We start from the raw sequence: 22,999 nt of genomic DNA on the forward strand, positions 1-22,999 counted from the left end.
TTTAGCGTTAAGTTCCTTTGTAACTATATTATTTATTTCATAAAATATAAAATTATTATTCTGAATTAATTTAGTAATTTTCTTTAAATACAGGAATGAATTTTATCCAGTGCGCAAACTTTGTCAACTTATAGTTAAATAAGTTTTATAGATACGTATATTTTTATTTTGTCGTGTTTTAGTACAAAAAAGAAAAGTTATTGATATCGAAAGATGTTTATTTTGTAACCGATTGTACGGTCACAGTCGTCATAGTAGGCGCGGCGGCGGCGGCGCGGCGGCACTGCTTATAATTCATTCCTGTATGTGACTGATACCTCATTTAGGTCTCTAAATGAAACAATTAAATAATTGTTAAATATTTTATATTTGAAAAATAACTAGGTATAATTATTATTATATTTACATTAACATAAATACATTAGTACATAGTATTACGCCGGCAAGTTCGTTTTTTACAATAAATAGTTTTAAGCATTTCATTAAAGATAAAATACACAATTAACTAGCAATTAGTTTACACATAGGGCTCGAAATATTTAATAGCAGTCGTCATAGGTTTTTCGTTGATTTTGTTCGTTGTAATAGAATTCTTAACACGCATCTTGATGTCCCTAGGCTTCAACACACTCTTGTGATTGGCACTAGGCGGCCTCAGGCCCAGGTAGTGCTTGCTAGGAGTGAAGATAGACTTAGAACTAAGACCAGACGTCTCTAAGAAGAAGTCAAAGGTTCCTTTCGTTTTGGGAGCATTGATCTCAGGGTTGTTGTTCAGCACCATCCGTGGCTCGCACTTCACCGTGTTGTAAGAGCCGCTATTGCTCCCCGACGAGTTGCTGGACTCGATATCCGAGTTCCTCACTGATTCAGTCTCTAAATTCTCTATATTTGAAAGGAGATCAGGCTTATTAGACAGCTTAGCGTTTTTCGACAGGCCCTTGTTCAGGGTACTCTCGTTATTTTCAAGAAAATTATCGGCATTTTCATTGTCATCCTTGTTAGTATTATTATGCTTTTTATCTTTATCAGGTACATTGGTAAGATTTTCGGTTACAACATCAGACATGGAACCGTCACTGCTGCCGGAGCTGATGCGGTATTCCTCTGCAACTATGCTGCCGAGTTCATCGTCTATCTTAAATTCTTCGAAGTTCTGTGATAAGTCGAATTTGTCTATGTCTTCGAAATATTCAGCTTTATGCATTTCTGGATTGTTAGATTGATTTTTCTCAGGTCCATGATTGAACTGATTGTCCAGTTCTGTCAAATTAATCTGCTTATTGCCTCCCTTGCCACCTTTGTTAATTTCTGACAAAATAGAAGACACCGTGTTGCCCATTTGAATAGAAGCGCGAGGGTCCAATTTTGGTTGCAGAGGATGCATAGTAAAGTTAGTCAAGTAACTGTCACTAGTTTGCTGGAAGGAGCGGCTTTGTTCATCGCTCGACTTTTCATCTTCGTCCGGGATGATGATCTCAGTGACGTGAGGAAGTTTAGGAATGTCTTTGTCACTGATCTTGTTCTGGATCCTTGGCAAAGATACCACCTTAGCGACGCTGTTTCTCGGACTGCTGACGGCGTGCACCGGGTACTGCTCGTTGTGTATCTCGACCGTTGGCTGTGTGAGTAGCAACTCCCTCTTGCCATTGCTGACTACTGGAACATTTATCTCTGAAATGGAGCAGTAGTCAGGCTCTATATTATTGACAGTTGCTACTTGTCCCACTTTTCTCGTCTTAACATCTGCAACCCGTTGGTTAGCCGCAACGGCTTCAGAGTCTAACTGCTCTGTCATTTGCTTGACAATATTTTCAGCTTTCCATTTAGCCGAAAGGTTCTTTGGCTTCGGTGGCAGGGCGGGAGGAGTTCTTGGCACTTTTCTCTTATTGAATATCTTCATAGACCCAAGATCATTATCAATCTTTCTTTCAACGACATTGTTGACGTTGCGATTTTCTAAGTTAGCGGCCATGTTTTTAACTATAGAGCCTCTAATTTTAGGGACCGCTGGTTTATCGTTTGTTTGTATAGGACGTGGAACTGGCGCAGGTTTAGAATCATTGCCTTTTGTAATGATTGGCTCGTATTCATTACTGTACAAGCTTTGAATCTCATATTGAAAGCCTTGTGCTGTGTTCGGCACTTCATAGCTGTGCTCAGATGCTGTTTCTAAGCTGAACTTAACGATTTTGTTGGCTCTTTTATCTGATCTAGGCAGTGTGTTGCTGATGTTATTTGATCTTACTTTTTCATCATAGGAGATGCTGTTAAGCGTGGAGAACTGCACGCGCTTGGTAGAAGATTTAGGGCTTGGAGCTTCACTAGACTTTGAATTGTCATTGCTGCTATCATCTAAGGAGTTTTGAAGCAAAATCTGGTTAACACACTCCAGTACCGGATTGTTTTTGTAAATTTCATTAGTTGGGTTCTCATCGGCATCGCTAGTGCTGGCATACCAGTTCTCATTAGTTTCAGCTTGAGGTGCTTGTTTGTTTGTTGATTCTATGTTGTTGTTCTTATCATCAAACCTTGAACTGAATCTCTCATTATTGTTGAGAACGTTATTACATAATACTTCGTTTTTAGCAGCCACCACTACAGCATCGCTACCATAACCAACCTCTAGCAGATCGTCGGTTGATTTTGATTTATTGGTTAGTGGTCTTTGATCCAAACAATCTCCTTCTTGTTCAGGATCACTAACATTACAATACCACGGCTTCTCGTTGCCCTCTTCGGTAAGAACGTTATTCAGGAAAAGTTGTCTGTTAGCTTTAATTTCATCTGACCCCTGCCTTTTGATTCCATGTAATCTCTCCATTTTTGTGGAGTAAGTTTTCTCGGAATCGCTGGCAGTGGTTTCTTGTTCCTTTTTAGCAGCTTCTCCAATAAGCTGGTCAATTTTCATAGACGCTCTTCTGATATCATTCGCGATTTGACTCGCAGTAATTTCATCATCGTGGTTAACTTGGTAGCTCATACCAATACACTCTTCAGCACTACTGCTGTTGTTTGCTTGGTTATTGTAACCTTTCTGTATGTTGTCAACATACTTGCTGTTGTTTTTCCTTCCCGAGTATTTCCTCGACCTTCTGAAGACGTCTCTTCTTACGAAGGCTTGTTTATTTTTGATAAAAGTACCCTTGCTGCCAATACTGGCAGTGTTCCCTTCTTCGCTGGAACTCGTGTTGTTGTAGACGATCTCACTCTTCGGCAGCTGATACTGAAAGCTCTTACTTAACCTAGTATTTTTTTGGAATACCGGTGGAGAATTTCTTTCACGATAACTACAGCTCCTAACAAATGTGTTTTGGAATCGTGAATCTGTGCTTTCTAAGCTCTGAAATTCAGGATCTGTTTCAATGTTGGTCTGTTCACTGGTAAACCCGAGTAACTGTTGGCAGTTGCTGCAGTACGATTTTCGGGCTTTCAGTTTAGCTATTTCTTCTTGTTGTGTTTTGATGATCTTCTCTTTTTGGTGGAGTGCAACGTGTATCTGTTTCTGTTCTCTGGTTAGGCGGGATTCTAGGAGTACTAACGACCGTAGTACTAATGCTAGTTGGTCTTGTCTGAGGCGCCTCTCCTGTGCCGCCTTCTTGTCCCTGGCGGCGAGGGCGTTGCCTGCTTCCACCAGCTGGTGCCTCTGCTTGAGGACGGACTCGGACTGCTGCTGCAGCGCGTTGCGGACCGCGTCCAGCTCCCGCCTCAACTCCATCGCCTCGGAGCTGCTATCCATCTGGAAACAGATACAAACATTCATCAATACACAGTTGACTAACTACAAGCATTATTGCAATAACAACGACATTTAACTTCATAAAAGGTTCGTACAGTCTATTTATAAGATCATACCGATAGCGGTGAAATGTCAAGTACGATTGATACACGATTCCATACACGACTAGAAGAAATTAATGTCATCTAATGACGGTGCGTCTTTGATCGTCGCATAAACATTGGTAGAGATGGTTATCTCGATGTAGCGGTGCAACGAGCGGTCAAAGTCCACGCAATATTTAACGAGGTCACAACCAAGAAGTACCTAAGTCTTTTGAACAAAAGTGGAATATTTTATAATTAATTTAATTGCAGATGCAGATCAGTTAATTCTCAATTCTATTACGACACAATAAAGTTTGGATTGATACGCAGGTATTTGGTAGCTGGTTTTAATGTTTGATAAGGAGAAAATCAGAGCGTGGTGAGCTTATCGCTCGTGATAAGACGTACAAACGCTTGAGAATAATGTTTTTCAAACTGTTATCGTGACCGTAATCTTGCGCTTCCTTGTTTTTTTAGATTTAAAGTTCAGTTAAAACCAAAGGCCATGACTCATAACTTTATAAAAACCCGATAAGATAATTATGTCACTACCATATTTAACTGAAAAATAATAGAATCTAATCTTTTATTTATTCTACTGTTTTCATATTTAACACATGTGCATTGTTCAGGTTCTGTATGTAAAATTAATCCTTGTTCAGTGCCAGCTAGACGTGCCTACTTATCCAAAAATAACAGCATGAAACTTTAATCTGTTGGTCCTTGCGCGTGCGCTGTCAATCAGTCAGTTTAGTCACGTTACTGATTTATGTCACATACGGTAATGTTTCTCATAGGTGATACTAGTTGACCCACTTATTCCAAAGGTTTAGTTAAGTTTTCTGGCGCTGGTATAAGCAGTAACTATTAAGTAATTTGTGGTATAAGATAGTTATAGGTACCTAATAGGTAATGTTTTAAGTTAGGACTGGAATGATACTTAATTTTCAGCTAACTGACGTGACTTTTATATTAACCTAATTTCATCATCACTTCCTGAAGAGATATCAAGTCACAAAAACTTTACTTAGGTATCACATAATCTACGTGTATATATTAAGTTTATATGAAAACTTAAACATATGAACAGGTATATTATACATAGAGTCCTCATTAATTCACTTGGCCGTCTTTTCTCCAACACCATTCACATTGAAAGTCAAGAATGCAGTATTATAATACTCTAATCTCGTTAGTGGCTAAGCCCGAGTCGTGTCAATGACGTCTGACAATGTCCAAGCATACTTACCCTCTATGAAAGTATGTTATACATAGCATTGATGAAAGTTTGAGGCCTAGCCCCCGGGTTTTATAAGACTAGAGATTGACCCTGCTACACTTGAATTTATTGAAGAATAAATAATCACCATTTATTTTTCAGTAAATTGCAATTCAGTGCAGGTAAAAACGTAACAGGAGAAAAGACTTTTACTTTAAAAATTCTCGTTGTAAATCACATTATTGTTTTAATTCACTAAAGCGCTTTATTATAGACAAAAGTTTTAGTTTTCATTTGAACTTGCCGTGCCATTTGAAATTGTTTATGTTCCTATTCATAACGGAGCCTAGCCACAGATAGACGTTTCACTATAGAATACCTACAGAAAATAAAACAAAAACGCACTTAAATTCACGATACTACTATAACATTTCACAAACACCATCCCCAAATAATTCTCACAAAAAGAACTTACATGCGTTCCATGCATATTTCTGCCTACATTAACCAACTTAACTCAAAAGACACCGAGCTCTAGTACTAAGAGCTGTTCTCGCGTCAAAATCTTGTTCAAACTGAGTCCTAATGCATTTCTACAATAAACATTATTAATAAAACAATGTAGAATTTCACCTAGATATCAAAGGTTGACGAGAAAATCTCCTGGACTTTAACCCTTGCATTTGTTGTTGTTTTCAATTAATTGATTTGTAATCGTAATTATAAACTGTAAAGTCAACAAACTGTTTCTGTGATAATCAGCGGTAATTATGTTGACTCGTAGTTTTAGGCCTAGGAATAGTGGCGTCGGTCGTATTGTAACGTGACTGCGATTAAACTGTAAATCTATACTGATATTATAGAGTTTAAGTTTGTGTGTTCATTTGAACGCTCCAATATCGGGAAATACTGAAAAATGAGTCAGTAGGTAAGTCAGATGGCCCATTTATCGAGGAAAGCAAGATTACTTGCGGTGGAGTTCCCAAATGACGCAGGTCAAAACCACTGTCGGAAGCTAGTGATAGATAAGTGGCAAATGGCTAAGTGGTGTATAATTTCTCTTTGTGGTCAAAATATTTTGTGATATTGCTCTTCCAAAAAAAATGCGATCAGGTGTGAGAGCAACCATGACCTACGATTAGTTTAAAATTCATTTTTATTAAAAATAGCGAAGTTGTAAATAAAAGTACTAACTAACTACTTGTACCATTAAACTATAACCAGTTAACTAGTTAGGTACTATTAGTAAACCTAAAATGTCCCATTTATAACAAGTAAAACCTCTTAATTAGCATTGTCAAGGTCGACACCACTAATTACATCATTTATTATCATTAATGAATACAAATGAATTCTGTTTAAACAAAGATTTCAGTACATTTGACGCGTAATTCTTTTTCATTGTTGTAGTTAACATAGATAAGCAGTAAATTAATGCATTTGTCATTCATGAAAGATATACGAGGCGTATTGAATTGCAGTTGGTGTATAGATAGTTCAACTCAGATTTGCGCGCGGCCCTATGTGTGCGTCGGCTTGTAAATATACAACTTTCATTTGTGTGACAATAACGTCGTCCGAGCATGACGTGTTCTTATCGCTTTTTCTTATGGGTACAGTCGTTTACGAAAATACTAGCTATTCGCGGAGAAATTATTAAGGAGTCAGGTAAAGCGTTTCAAAAAATGAAACAACATTCAAAGCTTTTTATTATTAAATATACTTAGTTTTTCATTATTTTCTCATACCTACGTCTTTTCAAATTGACATTGACAGTATCTAAGAATTAAATACTCCTTACATACCTATTTTCTGACTCGGGGGTACGCGGACAATAAATAAAAGTGTGGACTAAGAATGTAAAAAGAGGTATAATCTAGTATAATAATGTAGGTAAACAAAATGTGTGGGGAATTTTTAAAAAAATATATTGCTTCTCATAATGTCGACCAAAATAAGACGGAAATAATGAAACTCATAAATGAACGTTTAAGTCAAATTGATGAAGGGATGTGGGGTAATACTTATCGACATGTACATAAGAAAAAAGTAGAATACTATAGACATTTTGACATGGAGTCAGAATATATAATTCACCTTGGAGAGTAGCGAATCCGAAAATTCATCATTTGATTTTTTAAGTAGCGATTCATAATCATTATAAATAAATAAACATTAAATTACGTAATAACTGTTTTTTTTTAAACACCTGTATACAACCCCTAAATAACTGTATTGTACCCGACTGTACCTCTTGTCACGCACACAAAGTCATTGTATATGTACAAGGGTTACCCACACATAAGGCCGCGCGCACGACTGAGTTGAACTTACTATACGCATTTCATTTCATTGATGATTCAGTGAGAAAGGTTCATTCCAGTAGCTATTTAGGTACCTTTATGTGTTTTTAAAGACAGGCTTATATAAATTAAAATAGAATACCTCATACACATAAATATAGATGGTCCTTTAATGAAGCTATCCGTATCGTAGTAAAAGATGTTACTCGAGAAGAGTGTAGAAAACCAACAGTGAAAAGATTTTTTAAATCGGATCAATAGTTTAGCCTTTAGGGTATAAACAAACAACAAAAAAACCTCTTTATTTCAATAGTATAGTGTAAGCACTATAAAGTACAAACATGTTTTGCAAAGGAAATGCAAGCATCCATTAACAAATATTATGAATGTAACCGAACTCCCGTCCGCTGACATAAGCGACCGTCACTGCCGAGCGCAGTCCTAGGAAATGACTTGTTTCGCGCACTACTGGTGCAAATGCATAGCTTGATAACCTATGGGTTGTTGCCACAGGAAATTCTAAGGATACCGTGGTGTAACGGTGTAGGTTTATAATCTAATTTCTATGGTATGCTATAACCCTTGATAATAATGTTTGTAATACCGTAAACAGGGTCCATTGATTCTTAGGTCGGGCCAAAATCACTTTAAAGGTTTTAGAAATATTCATAAAGAAGCCCAGAGTTTTTAAATTGACAGTGTTTCACCCCCGAGTCTGGGTGGGCACGTGAAGTCAGGTGGATAGAGAAAACTCTGACATTAGGGCGTGATAGGTTATCATACCTGTAAAAGTCTCGATAAGAAGGAGCAGGGGCGATGCAATGTAGATAATTTAAACTTCTAAGCAATGGCTGGATGAAACCATGACGCAAAACTAGTTAACACACATAAATCTTAATTTGAACTACGCAGGTGCGAACCGTCGAAGTGCATAGGAAGTGATCACGTTATTATTATGTTTATCAGTGCATACCTCACGATAGATTAGATAATCATGATGTATCACGTTTACGTAAATACCCTGCGTTTGTTGGAGATTTCACTTCTTAATTACGACTAGCAATTTCTGAACGAATCAGTTATATTACGCGAGTTCTTTGTTTCTTACCAAAAACGTAAAGAAATTGTCTCAACTTTTAGGGAGTGATTAATGATTGGGTAAGATATATATAAAGAATATGACGTCCTAAGTTACAAAATATTTAAACTATCATGCCTACAGACTTAATTTGTATCTAATTCGTTAAGCAATATTGCCTAACAATTAATAAAGGGATTGTGAAACAAAAACGCACGTCCTCCGATTGTAGGTCACGCGACATTTTAACAAAAAGGACTTTGTCAATATTTGTTGTTAAAATATTGTTATTATAAAGAAAAGATATGGAATACAAGGTGTACGGTAGACCGCACATCAGTGGTAACTGTCATGCACCTTAACTCAATAGTAATAAGTACGATTTTCCTATAAAACTGTTACCACTGACCTGAAGTTGACTGTACAAACCTGGGATATTTTCAATAGTTTGCACACGTGTTGATGATAATACAAGTTGTTGATAACTACTGTTTGTTGACTGGTAGTCGATATGGCCTTTATTGGAATAACTCGGTTATCAAGGGCTTGTAAAACATAATGTTGTTATCTATGGTAAACACTTGTTCGTCGGTGTAGTGCTACTAGTCCTTGAGAATTTATAAGTTTATGTTCTGAAGATTTGTTACGGTTTAGAAATTTTCAGGGAACAAAGGTTTTTAGTCGGTAGAAGTCTGCAACCTCATTATTTGATGATATCCCACAAAAAAGGTCAAATAATTTTTAAGCTAACTCCAAAGTAGATATTTTTTAAGTAAACAACTTATGTAATCCTTGAAAATTACAATTTTCCCTCACCAAAACAATCCTTGAATTTTTATTTCGTAAAAATGTTACCAAGGTTAAAAATCTCCATCCACAACTACTTTGCATCAACAAAATCTTTCAAAGTTAATCCTTTCCTAAAGAATACGCAACTATGTATTGCAATATATTTAAATACATAACTAACGACAGCTAATTAGTAATTAAATATGTAACGTCCGCCTTGACGTCCAGAGGAAGTCACGGCCATTGACTCGCGATACGACTGAACATTCGCAAGTTCTATGATATAGCACTGCTATATGTTCTACTTATTTTATTATAAATAAGGTTACGTTACTAAATAAACTGCATAATCAATATTTGTTATATGTTTTAAAAACATAGTTTGGTTTCAGTGCAGTGGCGATTTTTATGGCTCGCAGATAAGGGGCTCTTACTACTGAAGTTCTGAGTTTTTTAAGTTCTGTATACCATAAAAACCATAATTAATCTTAATTAGTGTAATTGGCTTGCGGCCGTTCTAGTTAAGTAAATAAATAAATAAATAGTCCCAATTAAATCATAACTACGATAACTTCAAAATGAATTGCCTTTTTGATAAAAATAGTGATTTTGAATTAAAATTTTAATAAAATAATAAACCATTCAAGGTTTATTATTCTATTATTGAGGAAAGCATCGTATTGAAAGACGACCATAAAAATAATAAATGAACACGCAATGGATGACCTGGCGTGATGACCACCATGATGATAAATTCCCTAGAAGAAAGAGCATTTGTTCTGGAATAGGATAATATTAATTATGGTCCAGTTGTTCTATTATATGGTACAGCTATTATCGTTCTTGATCACAAAAACACGGATATACCTAAGACTGAAAATACTTATGACATTCTCTAAGCACTAACAATACTAATATTATCGAGAGGTTCTCTTTTTGCTTGTAGGTACCCTAGGAGTACCTATCACACTGCAAACTTCTAGTCAGCAGATAGTTTGATTGGGTTCATAAATCAGTATGAAGATGAGACATTAGCTGTATCAGACCGACTAAAAACTTCGATCGGAATCAAGCCTATCTTTAAAAAAAAAATTGCCTTCCATCGGGTCAACTATCGAGCGACTGTTTAGTCTGCATTGTGCGGCTACTCCAAAGACTTCAAATTCAATACTACTACAATAATAATAATTCCTTCATTATCTTAGGTCCGTTTACGTACAAATATGTAGAACATACAACCAATTCCGTTCCGCAAGCGGATTCGATCAAGTATCGAAAGGACAGTTGATTGTAATCTGATATTAATAAGACTTATCGTGACTGTCAAGCTGTTTATGTAACAAACATTATACGAGAAAGTTCCTATCCTTAGTTTCCTGTAATACACATACATAATATACATGTACTTATTTATAAAGATTTAAATAAGTTTGTGTATGACGAATTGACGACTACTTGATCCGATTAAATAGAAATTCTTTCATCAATAGTCAATTTGAAAGATACCGCGGTCCTGGAACACCAAGGGCTTCAGAAGGAATTAAGGCTCACGTTTGCTTCCACTAAACTCAGTAGGAGAGGTCGTTGGATTAATTGCCGCCTACCAAAAAAAAAATATCCCCACTTTTAACAAAGGTACCATTTTATAAGTAACTTAGCTAAGCAACTCTCAAATCATTTACAACACCACACAACGTAAAACCTTCACGCTGACTCGACCCAGTCAGAAACATTCTAAAAAGCAATCAAATGCGCCTACGCATGAACCGTGGAACTTCGGAAAATCGAAAGTGGCCGACAACGAGCCATTGTCTGTTTTGATAAGTTCAAAGAATTTATTAGCACCGAGGAAACTGGTTGGTGTAGTGGAAACGGGTTACCTTACCTACTCACCTACTAAGGTTATTCAGAGATGAGTTTTATTGACGGGAAAATTCTGATGAAAAGAAAACAAAAGAAGGTTATATGTACGACGGTTTGCAGTGCTATGCCTCATTTTAGTGATAGTTTAAGAATTATATTACGTGTATGAGTTAGTTGAAGTAAAACAAAGAAAAGGTAAGTATGTATTTAGAAACCTCATTTGATCAACATTGCCAAACTTGCTGCAAAAATACAGTCACAAAAGTACCTTTGGTAGGTTAGACAGCCATTGCAAGAAACAACATTCTATTAAGTTTGTTTATAGACCTAAATCCAGGCGAAACTACGTCGTTAGACCTAGAATAGCGAGCGGCGTCTAGTTTTTCATAAATCTCATATAAAATACAGTTCCGCGTTGACTGGCACTGGGTTAAAAGTGTCATATCAACTAACGGTACTATAGGGCTTAGCAAACACGATATCTTATAAAATATATAAGATTAAAACCCACCTTACCGCGGTATAATTAGGGTCGAATTTTGAATAATTGTTATTCATAAATGGAATATTATATTCAGCCTTTATTTATATCTACATATACACAGAAGCTGTTGGTAAACCCTGTAATAAATAAATATCTAAACTGTTTGATACCTTATCGCGTATTTTATAAGGTTTATTTTCAAGTGTCAAGTTTATGGCGCAGTAGCCGTTTAGTAAGCATTTCACACCGTTAACATTTTTAATATAAGTGTTATGGCATTAATTTAGTTTGTAAAAGCACGACAATCTCACGCCCAGGCAGATTCTGACCGAGATTCTGTTAAAAAGGGTAATAAGAGCAAAAAATATTGAGCGTTAATTTAAAGTCACGTCGGTTTTTACCGGTGGTGGTTTGTTAGGGTTAAAGTATAAAAATGTGCATGAGAATTACGTGTAGTTACTCAAAATAACTTTGCAGTGTATTTTTTTTATAACTGCATACATTATAAAACGAATGTTCATGCAAACATTATTTTTTAAATAAGCTAACTTTTCACGGCAGTATCGCCCCAAAATATTGAATAATTTTCGATTCTTCAGGTCTAAAATATATATTCAAGAAAGTCGAGCAGTTTCTTCTTGAGATAGGTAATTGTCGTCATACATACACATACAAACGTCACAATTTTATAAGAAATCTAAGTGCAAATAATTTCCGTGAAATCGTACACTGCATGTGCATGTCATAGTACCTAAGTTATATAATATAGTGAACCTCTGACGGCCTTTCGTGGTTAGGTTTCCATTTACATCAGTACTCTGTGTTCAGTTTCCGAGATAAAGGAAAACTTGCCATTTCTTCAATTGCACAATCTATTTGTTTTATTACGAAACCTTTTGTAATTGTAAGATAGTGACATCATTACGATTATATCTAAGTAAACTGATGAGATTATGACTATCTATTCAATAGTGTAAACGACAACATAGTTGGGAAAGGCTCAGCAGATGATGTAGAAGCCTAAATTATCTTGAACCTCGACAAAGGAATGTATAATCATTATTGGAAAAAACTTAACCAACAAATAAATAGGTTAGTGTGCTTACAGAACTAGGTAAGAATGAATCTAACTAAGCTAACGTTTGGAAAAGCCATGTAAAACTAAGAAACATTAATGTACACTCATAAACTCAAGCAAGACCACGTCAAGAATGCTATTGTTCTTGAGGAGTTTAAATGTTGACCTAATGCTGAATCCGGTTCAAGTTTTCCTTTAGCATAGGCCAGTGTTGAAGACGTAAAGTTAAAGACAAGAGAAATTACTACACCATTTGAGAAAGACCCAAATATATATTTTTACAAAGCCACATTCCAGGGAAGCCAATATTGAAAGATGGACGATCGGAGTTGAAAGATGTAACTTTGCCTAATTTTCGACAATAAGACAGGACCAAATTAACTTAAAGTAAAATATTAAGACGAGGAATGTGAAGCTACACCAATCCAGCAAAGAGAAATTCCTCAAACAAGTCCAGACGCTAAACCTAAGTGGGATCTGACATTTAGCTGAAGAAATGTGAATGTTCATTGAGTACTAAACACCAATAAAACGTAAACACTTTCTACGGCAAACCTTAAGTTCAAAACATTACTTGTATTAAGCTCACTGATGTTGAACAAGTGAGATCGGTCAATAAGTAAATTAATGTCGAACACTAATCTATAACATATGTTTCTCTTTATGGAAACTCGATCATCCGAGTTTCTTGCAGTGTTGCAATTAAAATATTTATTGCGTTTATGCGTCGGTAAGATATTTTTGATGGGCTTTGATTGGCGGATCTGTTTTCTCTTTAATTTGTAAAATATCATTTCTGATGATGAGCTACAATGCCTGTTAACCACACTCTCTTTGCTAGTTCGTTATTAAGTAGCTAAAATACGAGCAAGTATGTCCTTACTTTCAACAGATGGAATAACACCAAAGGCCACAAATCAGACTGTGTAGGGCAATCAAAAACTTGAGCGATATGAATTAAAACGCCCAGTTTCTTAGCTTCCAAGGTGAACCAGTTTCGTAAAACAATACACTGGACTTACACTATAAAACAACCCATAACTCTTCATGTAGAATGGTTATGACGTCATGCATTTGTTTGTAGAAAAAGAAAAGATTAAATTAAATTCAGCCAGTGTTCTGTTGTGGTATAGAGGTTCGTCTTCTGTGATGTAATTATGTAAGAAGCCTGTTGGGTAGACACTGATTTAGAAACCATAGGACTATCCTTAGCAAAAATAAAAGTTTTATAAACCTTCAACGTGCCTGCAAATTATTTTCACATTCACAATGCCGATAATAAGGATGTTTACACACAATCCAATACCGTTGTTATGGCAAACACAATAAAAAATACCACAGCTAACGAAGCTGGTACCTAACGGTTTTGCGGGTGCTGCCTGGTCAAAAGCAATGAACTTAATTGGCTGGCCAGCTAGTCACTAGTGGATCAATAAAGGGCTATTGTGTCGACTGACGTAGGACCGACATTTTTAGGTCGTTTAAAAAGCGTAGGACAGACAGATAAAAACGTGTGAGATAAGATAGGAATTGTTGCCGACTTTCCAATTGAGGAAGTTAGAGAAAAAGTAAGATTTTGACTAAATTTTGGTGATGATTTCAAATTAGGCAATCTGCTTGTCCGGTAGTTTGATAATGCTTAATTGTGATTCGACCATATAATGTAGTATCTTCCTAAATCCTTGGAAATGTTAACGGTGTGAAACCTTTGTTATTTGTTCCATCAAATTGCTTTTATGCGAGAACAATTTGTCCAAACAGTTTTCTTTCTTTCCAACCGAATGTCGTGACTTCTGACCAATCTTATTGTTTTCACTGACCGACGAAATTATTAATAGTTTTACAAACTTTCACTGGGCCTGAGAGATTTTTTATCGGCGCCATTTTTGTTCGCTCTTATGTCACAATGGCCGAAAATTTTTGACAGAAATTAACAGTCAAACTTTAATTTTTGTAGCGTTTTAAAGTGCACGCAATGTAGACATTAGAGTTAAGTGATTTTAACCATTGTTTAGTTTAAAGTAGGGAAGTACTTTTGAGAAACTTTCTCATGTTACGTTTGGTACTTGTTTCTTGTTTTTACGCCTCCCTTATTATTTTCAAGCTTTAGATTTTCGTTCAATTTTAAACATTAAATAGCAAGGTTAAACTATAAATGTACGATGCAGATTTCAACCAACTATGGCTAACTATAATTCAGAAAATGGATCATAGACCAACCAAACTGTGGCTTGTTGTTATTATTTTAATATCGGCTGTTTTGCTGTCTTTGCTATAATGTTGGCGCCAAGCCAAGTATTTCATAATGTGCTATCTAATTTCCGCTTCAGTAGAATTCTTAAAACAATATTACGTAACTTGTAATTAATTAGTAGTTACAAAATCATCCGCAACTATTATAACTTATTTATTTTTAGATTACCTACTTCCTAAACGGAACTGCAAACATAGCAACAATATTATTTCGCGAATTTAAAATCTTTTTAATTTTATATCGGAAGTTTTATCATCATTAATCTTCCAGTCAAAGTGTAAGGACGTAGCTTTCATACAATGTAACTTAATGTAATCAGTAGTCAGTCAATCACATCAGTGTTGACTCATCACCATGGCAACGTGGTCAGGGTCACTGTCATCACGTCATCACTCATCGAAGGTCACATGTTCGGACTATCAGGAAGATACTTTTGCGATAAGGAAAATAAATAACCATATTTGGACTAAAGGAAGTACGTTAAGGCGACGAATTGGTAAACAATAATTCCATAACCGGCACGTGCACCTAAGGCGCCAAAAGGGGTCGGAGCGTCTGAGCGGGGCGAGGATAACAATACGCGCGCTAGCTTATAACTAAAAGTCGTAAGCGACAAAATGGTTTAGTAATTTTATTATTTTGAAATGATAATTTGCTAAAAATTCCTTCCACAATTTTAAAGATTATGTATATACTCAACTACTAAAAAAGTTAAGAGGCTTAAATCGGTCCCGTATGCCCATAATATGTGAATCTCTTTTTAAAAAGAGGTATGTTTGATATATTTTTCTCTGTTATAAAAGTTACCTAATCATGTTTTGAAGTCTAACAAAATAAGATTTTTATCATGAACTTTCAGGTAACCAAGTTGTATTTTGATCCGTTTTGTATTTACTGAGAAAAATTGAGATCCTTGGCGCCAAAATTTTCAATTCGTCATCTTAACGGCCTAGCTTGATAGGAGCGTACATTGTTTACAAATCGCCAATGTCCAATTGTAAATTTATTCTGTACCTTTCAATGTGAAGACGTGAAGGAAGCATGTGGACAGAACACTGTATATTGTTATAGATATTATTATACTAAAGAAAGCTCCAATCAACCTTGAACGTAGCTTTCGCAACTTCTACTGGAAGACCGGTTCAAATAAGGAACTTAAAAAGCGACGCGTGCGCACTGTCCGAACGCGCAACCAACATTCTGTACTACTTATAGTAAAAGTAAATCGAAATCGAATAATTCTGGAAGCTAATTGGGTATTTCATCGAAGCTTCCACAGCCCGGCTAGCTCAGTCGGTAGAGCATGAGACTCTTAATCTCAGGGTCGTGGGTTCGAGCCCCACGTTGGGCGCAACTTTTTGCGATTCCTTTTTATTGATAAGACAACATGTCATCGAGTTTTCAGCATTTTTTAAAAAAAACATGCATTTATTTGAAAACAGAGACTTAAGAAACAATTAATGTATCTTTATTATTTATCGATCTTCCGCGAACAGGTCAAGTTTAATAAGATGAGGAAAATAAATGTTGTAAATACATATATGTATGTGAATTTGAGTGGCATTGAAGTCATTATTTACATATTCTGATAATTTCGTCCCAAAGCTAACAACATTGGCCTAGATTTCGTACTTTTTAAACTTTCTTTCATGAGCATATTATTATCATAAAATATGTAGCAATTTTTAATAATGACTCACGAATCGGGCAATGATGGAAAGTGCTCGATAATCGACTAATGATATCGACCTGGTTCTACTCGATATTAATGAATAAGATTACCTACTAGCAAATGTGACGTGAGCTTTATCGATATTGTCGAAAGAATTCACTTTCTTTAGAAGACGAAGTTAGTTAGCAAACATTTCCGTAATAGATGTGTCGTAGGTTTTTCAACAAAGTAACAAGGACTTTTTTTTTAAATAGGTAAATGCTGTCTAATGCTGACACTTAGGCCTGGGCACTCTATAAAACTACAATTCACAATATTGCTAAAAATAAATAGGATGAAGTTTTATCGACAAACGTTCAATTGTTCGCTCTGATTTACTACACAAGAACATCACTAAAGTACCAGTACCTTTATATTCCTAAACCCAATTTCCTATCAACGATAACACATAAAACTAAATGGCTCATTGTATAACATCTTTCATAATAGTACATAATAATACAACTGATGTAGTACGTAGTTGACATTTCGTAAAATCACCACAGCGGGAAGCAAGACGATGCAGAATAGCTGTATCACTGTTTAAAACGTCCATTTAGTTTTTATGTAACAGTTCAGAGCTTTATGTTTCTTTTATTGCCAAGTAATGGTGTAATTTTTCATTATTAAGCTCTGTTTTGGTTATTAGATAATGTTTGAGACAGAAACAACAGATGATGAATGGTAAGCGCTCGTATTATCAGCAATTTAGGTTTCATCTGGTAGAATTGTTCATTGAAATAGGATTTGTAGTAATCTCTAATACCGTAGACAATACCAATGTGTGATATTATTTCTGTAAGAGACCTTCCTGCATTAAACAATGTAATTTCAGCTGTGTACGTGATTTATTGCTTCAGAACAACAGATAAGTAGGTACGTAATATTGCAACCTCTGTTCATTGTCTACAAAGAACAATTTATTTTTGTGTTAGGTAATTAAATCCTCAATGGTTAAAAATATTAAGATTTTTTTTAACCCAGTGTTGATACCTCATCCTTCACAAATCCTGAACCCAATCAAAATATTTATGAATCTAAAAACGACAATAGTCACTAGCACCATCTTGCTTTTAACGCGGGAATGATAGAAAATGGCTGCTGGTAGTTCTTGCGACGAACACGCCTGCAGTATTCCGTTTGACGCCGTTGGGTTCATCGGAATTTTAATTAAATCTACCGTGTTTGCTGTATTGATGCAAAAAATAAAAGGTCGTGGAGGCACGCGCAACGGACGAACTAGTCGAAGGGTTAAGTTTTTCTAGACGTGAAAAACAGTACAACTGGTTTTACAGATTGTGCTATGTAACGAGCGAGTTGGTCGACCGTGACTATATCGGTTGGGATGGCGGGAAAAGCTTCGATTGTAAGCATTTTGTTTGGGCTTTAGTGTTTCGTTCCGTAATTAAGGTATTTACATTGACAACTATTTAATTATTACTATCCCATAAATAAATACTTTGGTTTAATGAGCAGACCGTATGCTTGTTATTCCTCGTGTCGTAATTATTAGCAAGATTTTTCAACGAAAATTGCGATCTTACAGATATTACTTATGTTTGGTCATCTTCATCACTCACGTGTTTATTAATGACTGCAAATTAAAACAGTAGCCGCTTCTGGATATAAATGTCAGTCGTTACATAATAGAAACATTAAGTTTAATGTCACTCAATTAATCACAATCAAATTCAGATGACTTCTGGTTTTGCATCTGCAAATATTTGCGTACATTTTCGGTGTTAATAATAAATCGGCCATACAAGACCTCATGGCTAACAAGAATAACATACGGCCCATATATCAAAATAAGCAAAAGAGGAATATCCAAGATATGCTGGCTTAATGCCGTTAAGGATAACATGAGCTTACTAGGTACCAAGGCACCAAGTCTACCGAAGACCTAGTAAAATGGAGAAGTCGAAAAGCGGATTCCAGGGTTGCAAAGTCCTCAAGATGAGGATACAACCAGAAACACGCTCAGATAAGAGAGAGCGAGAGAACGCCATTCATCACAATTTTCAATAACCAACTATGCTATGCAGATGCAATTGTTAATATAAAATCGTCCAGCAGTTAGAATATTTACATACACAAGATAATCACAAACTTTATCATAATAACATTAGTCTAGATTTCCACATGAACATTACTGGCGCATCTCACTTTTGTGCCACTTCTAACACTTGAGAGTTCGGAGAAAGTGTTCGTATCGATAATCGGTAATTCATTAAAACCATTCATAATGCCAACGAGGCTATTGACAGTTAATTAACTGAATAAGGTTAAGTAGTGCGGGTCAAACTGTCGAATTGTTTTGATAACTGATTCATTGTTATTTATTTATTCATACAATCGAGGATTGTGGCTTATTTTTGCTAAACGAAATTTTTGAAGAGAAGAACTGACAAGATTACACCTACCAAAAATAAAGCATGCGTTCAATATTAGGTCCCATAATAGAAAGGACTAAAAGCAAAAATATCGCATTTCAAAGTCTATAGTAGCGATAAGACATGTTAAGCTATTTAAATCATAATTTAGTAAATAAATCTTAAAGAAACGTGAATATTTTACCATAATTAAAAGGTACCCCATTTTTCCACAAAAGCCCTAAATTTCCTGAGCCTGACAAAACGCAATAAATTAAAACAAATAAACAAAACAAAGGGCTCATGACGATAGTTGCCTAGCTACCGGCGCGGCAACACAGACGGACGTTAGTTGCCAACCGTGAATCGTGCAGTTTATGTTTACAATTATAAGTGACGTCACGGTGCATTCGCTGCAATTGTAGGTTAGGTTTGCAGTAATTAGTAGAATTGATATCCTGTGATATAATACATAGTGTGGTTTATTGTATTGTAGTGTTTCTGGGCTTTGGTTTAAAAAGAAGGTTACTGATAGCATTGTGAAAAATTTTCATCCTTTTTTGTGAAAATATATGGTTAATGAAAGATGACGATAGAGGTTTACAGTCTTTAAAAAAAAACTGCAACACTGCTTGTAACTCCGTTGCATACGTAGTAGACAAAAGTCCAAATACTTTTTTACCAAATGGGTAACTAACTAAGTCCTAATCTGCACATAGCAGTTAAGTAATTCAGGTCAAAATACCTACAAACCATTTAACACAGATTGCAGTCCAAACAGGAACCTAGTTGAGTTGATACACATCGTTCTTACCACAGAGAAGGCAGCGCGATATTCACGGTGTTGAACACTTTGCGCAAACGCATACACACAGACATACAGGTGCAGGAAACCACAACGACAACACGCGAGCGAAATGATAATCAAGCGAATTGATTAGAAAATGGTTACTTTAGACATTTAGTAATGGTCACTGAATATTGAATAAAATATCCGCTGTTAAAAACAATTCAGATGTTAATAGAGACGAAAGAGTCGTTGAGATAGAAAATACTGTTAGTGCTATTAATAAAAGTTTTATCTTAGCTTTCGTGTGACCAGGTGTTCCAGATTTATTGAAAGCTGACGTACAAGGCTTAATGTTGACACTGTAGATTAGGGTCATGAATGAAATTGAATAATATCTTTGAGATTAAATTGAGAAAAAACATAACAAGGATGATGATGAAATGAGATGAGAAAGTCAATAACCCAAACTATGCTTATTCATTGTGACAATAACAACGAACGAAATACTAAAGACAACAAAAATGCATAACCAGAGGTTAAACTTAACTGCAATGATGAATGGTAAATATAACCATTACACTTTAGTAGAGAACGTGCAATTAGTGGATGACAGTAAAGATTAACCAGACGTATCTTATGTAAGCGAAGCGGGAAGATTTATGCGAACATGCGATTATAATATTCAGTATTACCGTAAGGCTAATATATTGTAGGAATTAACTGGACGTTGGGAAGAAAAAATAAGAGCCATTTTTATTATGAAATGCTCGTGAAATCTTGGATTTATCATTGTCATATTACAATGGGATATTTACTGAACGAGAGCTTGGTAGGTAATCCAGAGTGTGTGCAATTCTGGTTTCGCAATAGTTACTGGACTGGAAATTGACGAATTTCGGAAACCCTTGGTTCTTTGTTTCATAAAAAGCTATATATCACATTTCAAAGTCTATAGTTAGTCTATGTTACAGCTTTCTCCTTCTAGTAAATAAATAAATAAATAGCAATTGCTAGACTAATATCACTCATTTGTTCTTATTAGATAGCATTCAAAATATCAACATGTCTAGTAACTACTATAAGACAGCTGAACACTATTAAACTTACAATGACGTCTAACAAACGTCTGCTTACATCAAGCCCTCAATAAATCAACGTTATCACTGTCATGAGGAAGTCGAAGTTATATTGCCCTCTATGATAAAACCTAACAAAGGAACAACACCCATTGAAAATACAGATACATACCCTAATACAGACGATAGGTAGCAGCAACTATACCTTCAAAGTTCTTGGCCGATAACTTAATTGAAAACGTGTTAAAAAAAGTGTTGTTCGAAAGAGTTTCCTCGGCCCTGGAAGGTAAACGTTCCAGAAAGAACATTTTTGTTGCACTATCATGTCTTTAGGTATCCAAATAAAATAATCTTCAAAATAAGTCCTAATTTCTAATCCTTTTACAACAGTGCCAGTTTTAACTAAGACGCGTCATAAGCACAATTTAAATGTCAAACAAGATGAACTGTTGAACGGATAAGTCATGGAGAGAAAACAAAATGCATGTGACAATGACAATAATCCTAACAAAGTGAAATATAAATCTTAGGATCAAATCAGCGAGCTGTCACTGTGACATTTCAATACTTCATTAATCTCGTTGGAGAATCTGTAGTTATTAAGAGGATCAACTGGAAATGAAGTTAGGATTTAGTGAGTGTTAATTTAATCATTGCAGGTATTACTGACCGGTACTTTATCTTCTAGAAAATTATAAGTTTTGATAGCTACCTATAGGCTAAACAAATCTTTTGATACCTACTCTAGTAGCTACTAAATCTTTTCAGTGTTTTTTCTTCAGTATTTTTTAAGTTACGCTATATGTAGCATTTATTTACTTGATAAAGTCTGTTTTTGATTTCAATGTTGATATTGAGACGTGTTTTAATTCAAACCAGCATGATAAATTAGTTTCAATGTTAGTTCAAGTTCTCCATTCCCAGGTGTTCATTGAGTATTAAAGTTATTATTCAATAACATGTAACGGAATTATGAAAGCGATTCCGGTTATCAGTTATTAAAAGATAGGTAATAATTAAGAAGAAGGTCTATACATATTAATGAAAAGGTGATGAATTCCCAAACTAGATTGGCATAAAGAAATTAGCCAATCTCATCAATTCTAGTGTCAAACATGGAGAAATTTTGGAAGTCTGGATCCATAAATCTATCAATCGGTGCGATATTAATTATCTTGTGCAGGATGTAACAGATGACGTTGATGTTGATAACGTTCAGATTATATCACGAATTTGACATGCAAATAAAAAAGAAATTATGAAAGCAGTTGATGTTTTTGACGCAAGTTACGCAACGCTTCAAAGGAACAAATACTTGGGAGTTGTTACGCGTCAATACTTTATCTATTGGAATCTTAAAACCAGTAGGACCGTTGCTACACATGTTTTCAAGTGGTTCCAGCCATGTTTGGCTTTTGGGTTCATTTTAAGTAAGTCGTAAAAGGAAAAAATATTTCAAGTCTCTCTGTGAAATAAGTGGTTTCACTTAAGAGATATTTGAAAGCTCTTGATTGAAGTTTTTTTTGGTTAATTGTGAACCTGTTCGAAGACATTTTTTTTTCTCATTCACTGAAACGAAAACCATATTGCAATTGGTTGTTCGTTAAAAAAATTTGCCAATCAACAGTTGGTTGAAAATGTAAATTATGGCATCAATGTCAGTAAAGAAAACGCCAAAAGCGCATTAACTCTGCATTACAAAATATTATGCATGGGTAACATTAGATTGGCCTACATATTTATATGAAGAAAATTCCATATTGTTCCGTTTCGCGGCCGCTATATAAAGCATAACTTTCTCGAAAACTAAGTGTGTTACCAAGAAAGGTGTCATACATACTTTGACATCACCGTCGCATCTAATATCAGCATTATCATATTTTAAAGTTGATATATCATCATCATCATCTTCAAACGCAATAAATATATTAAAATCTTTACAAATTTTATACATAACTATTGTAAAAGTGATAATTTTGTATGTTTTATTGCCGGATCAGTATGGTTGGCCTTGATTTTCTATAGCTCCGAGCCTGTTTTCTCTTGCTAGACGAGGTTGTTTCAACATTGTATAAATTTATCCCACTATCCCCATTTTATTAATGGACACAAGGCCTGCGGCAAAAAGGTTTGATTTTTAATGAGGAGAGATAGGAAATA

The 22,999-nt window shown here is 35.3% G+C and overlaps 1 protein-coding gene and 1 non-coding gene across 3 annotated transcripts in view; one reads left to right on the forward strand and one right to left on the reverse strand.

Annotated features, from left to right (window-relative positions):
- Positions 1 to 348: 348 nt before the first annotated feature.
- The window catches only part of LOC124642739 (probable serine/threonine-protein kinase tsuA), a 50,488-nt gene continuing 27,837 nt past the window's right edge, over positions 349 to 22,999 (reverse strand). The window contains exons 1-2 of one of the 2 annotated variants that reach the window (XM_047181362.1): positions 8,128 to 8,239; positions 349 to 3,736 (exon numbers count right to left, since the gene is read on the reverse strand). In XM_047181362.1, the coding sequence (XP_047037318.1) occupies positions 518 to 3,736 (3,219 nt within the window). In that variant the 5' untranslated portion in view covers positions 8,128 to 8,239 and the 3' untranslated portion in view covers positions 349 to 517. Of the gene's footprint in view, positions 3,737 to 8,127; positions 8,240 to 22,999 lie in introns of those variants that run through there. The other variant, XM_047181355.1, reaches the window with a different exon arrangement.
- Positions 16,169 to 16,241, forward strand: Trnak-cuu. The gene has a single exon. It is a non-coding gene; the product is annotated as a tRNA-Lys (tRNA).

The sequence above is a fragment of the Helicoverpa zea genome, chromosome 2 (assembly GCF_022581195.2).
Source record: "Helicoverpa zea isolate HzStark_Cry1AcR chromosome 2, ilHelZeax1.1, whole genome shotgun sequence".
Taxonomy (NCBI): domain Eukaryota; kingdom Metazoa; phylum Arthropoda; class Insecta; order Lepidoptera; family Noctuidae; genus Helicoverpa; species Helicoverpa zea.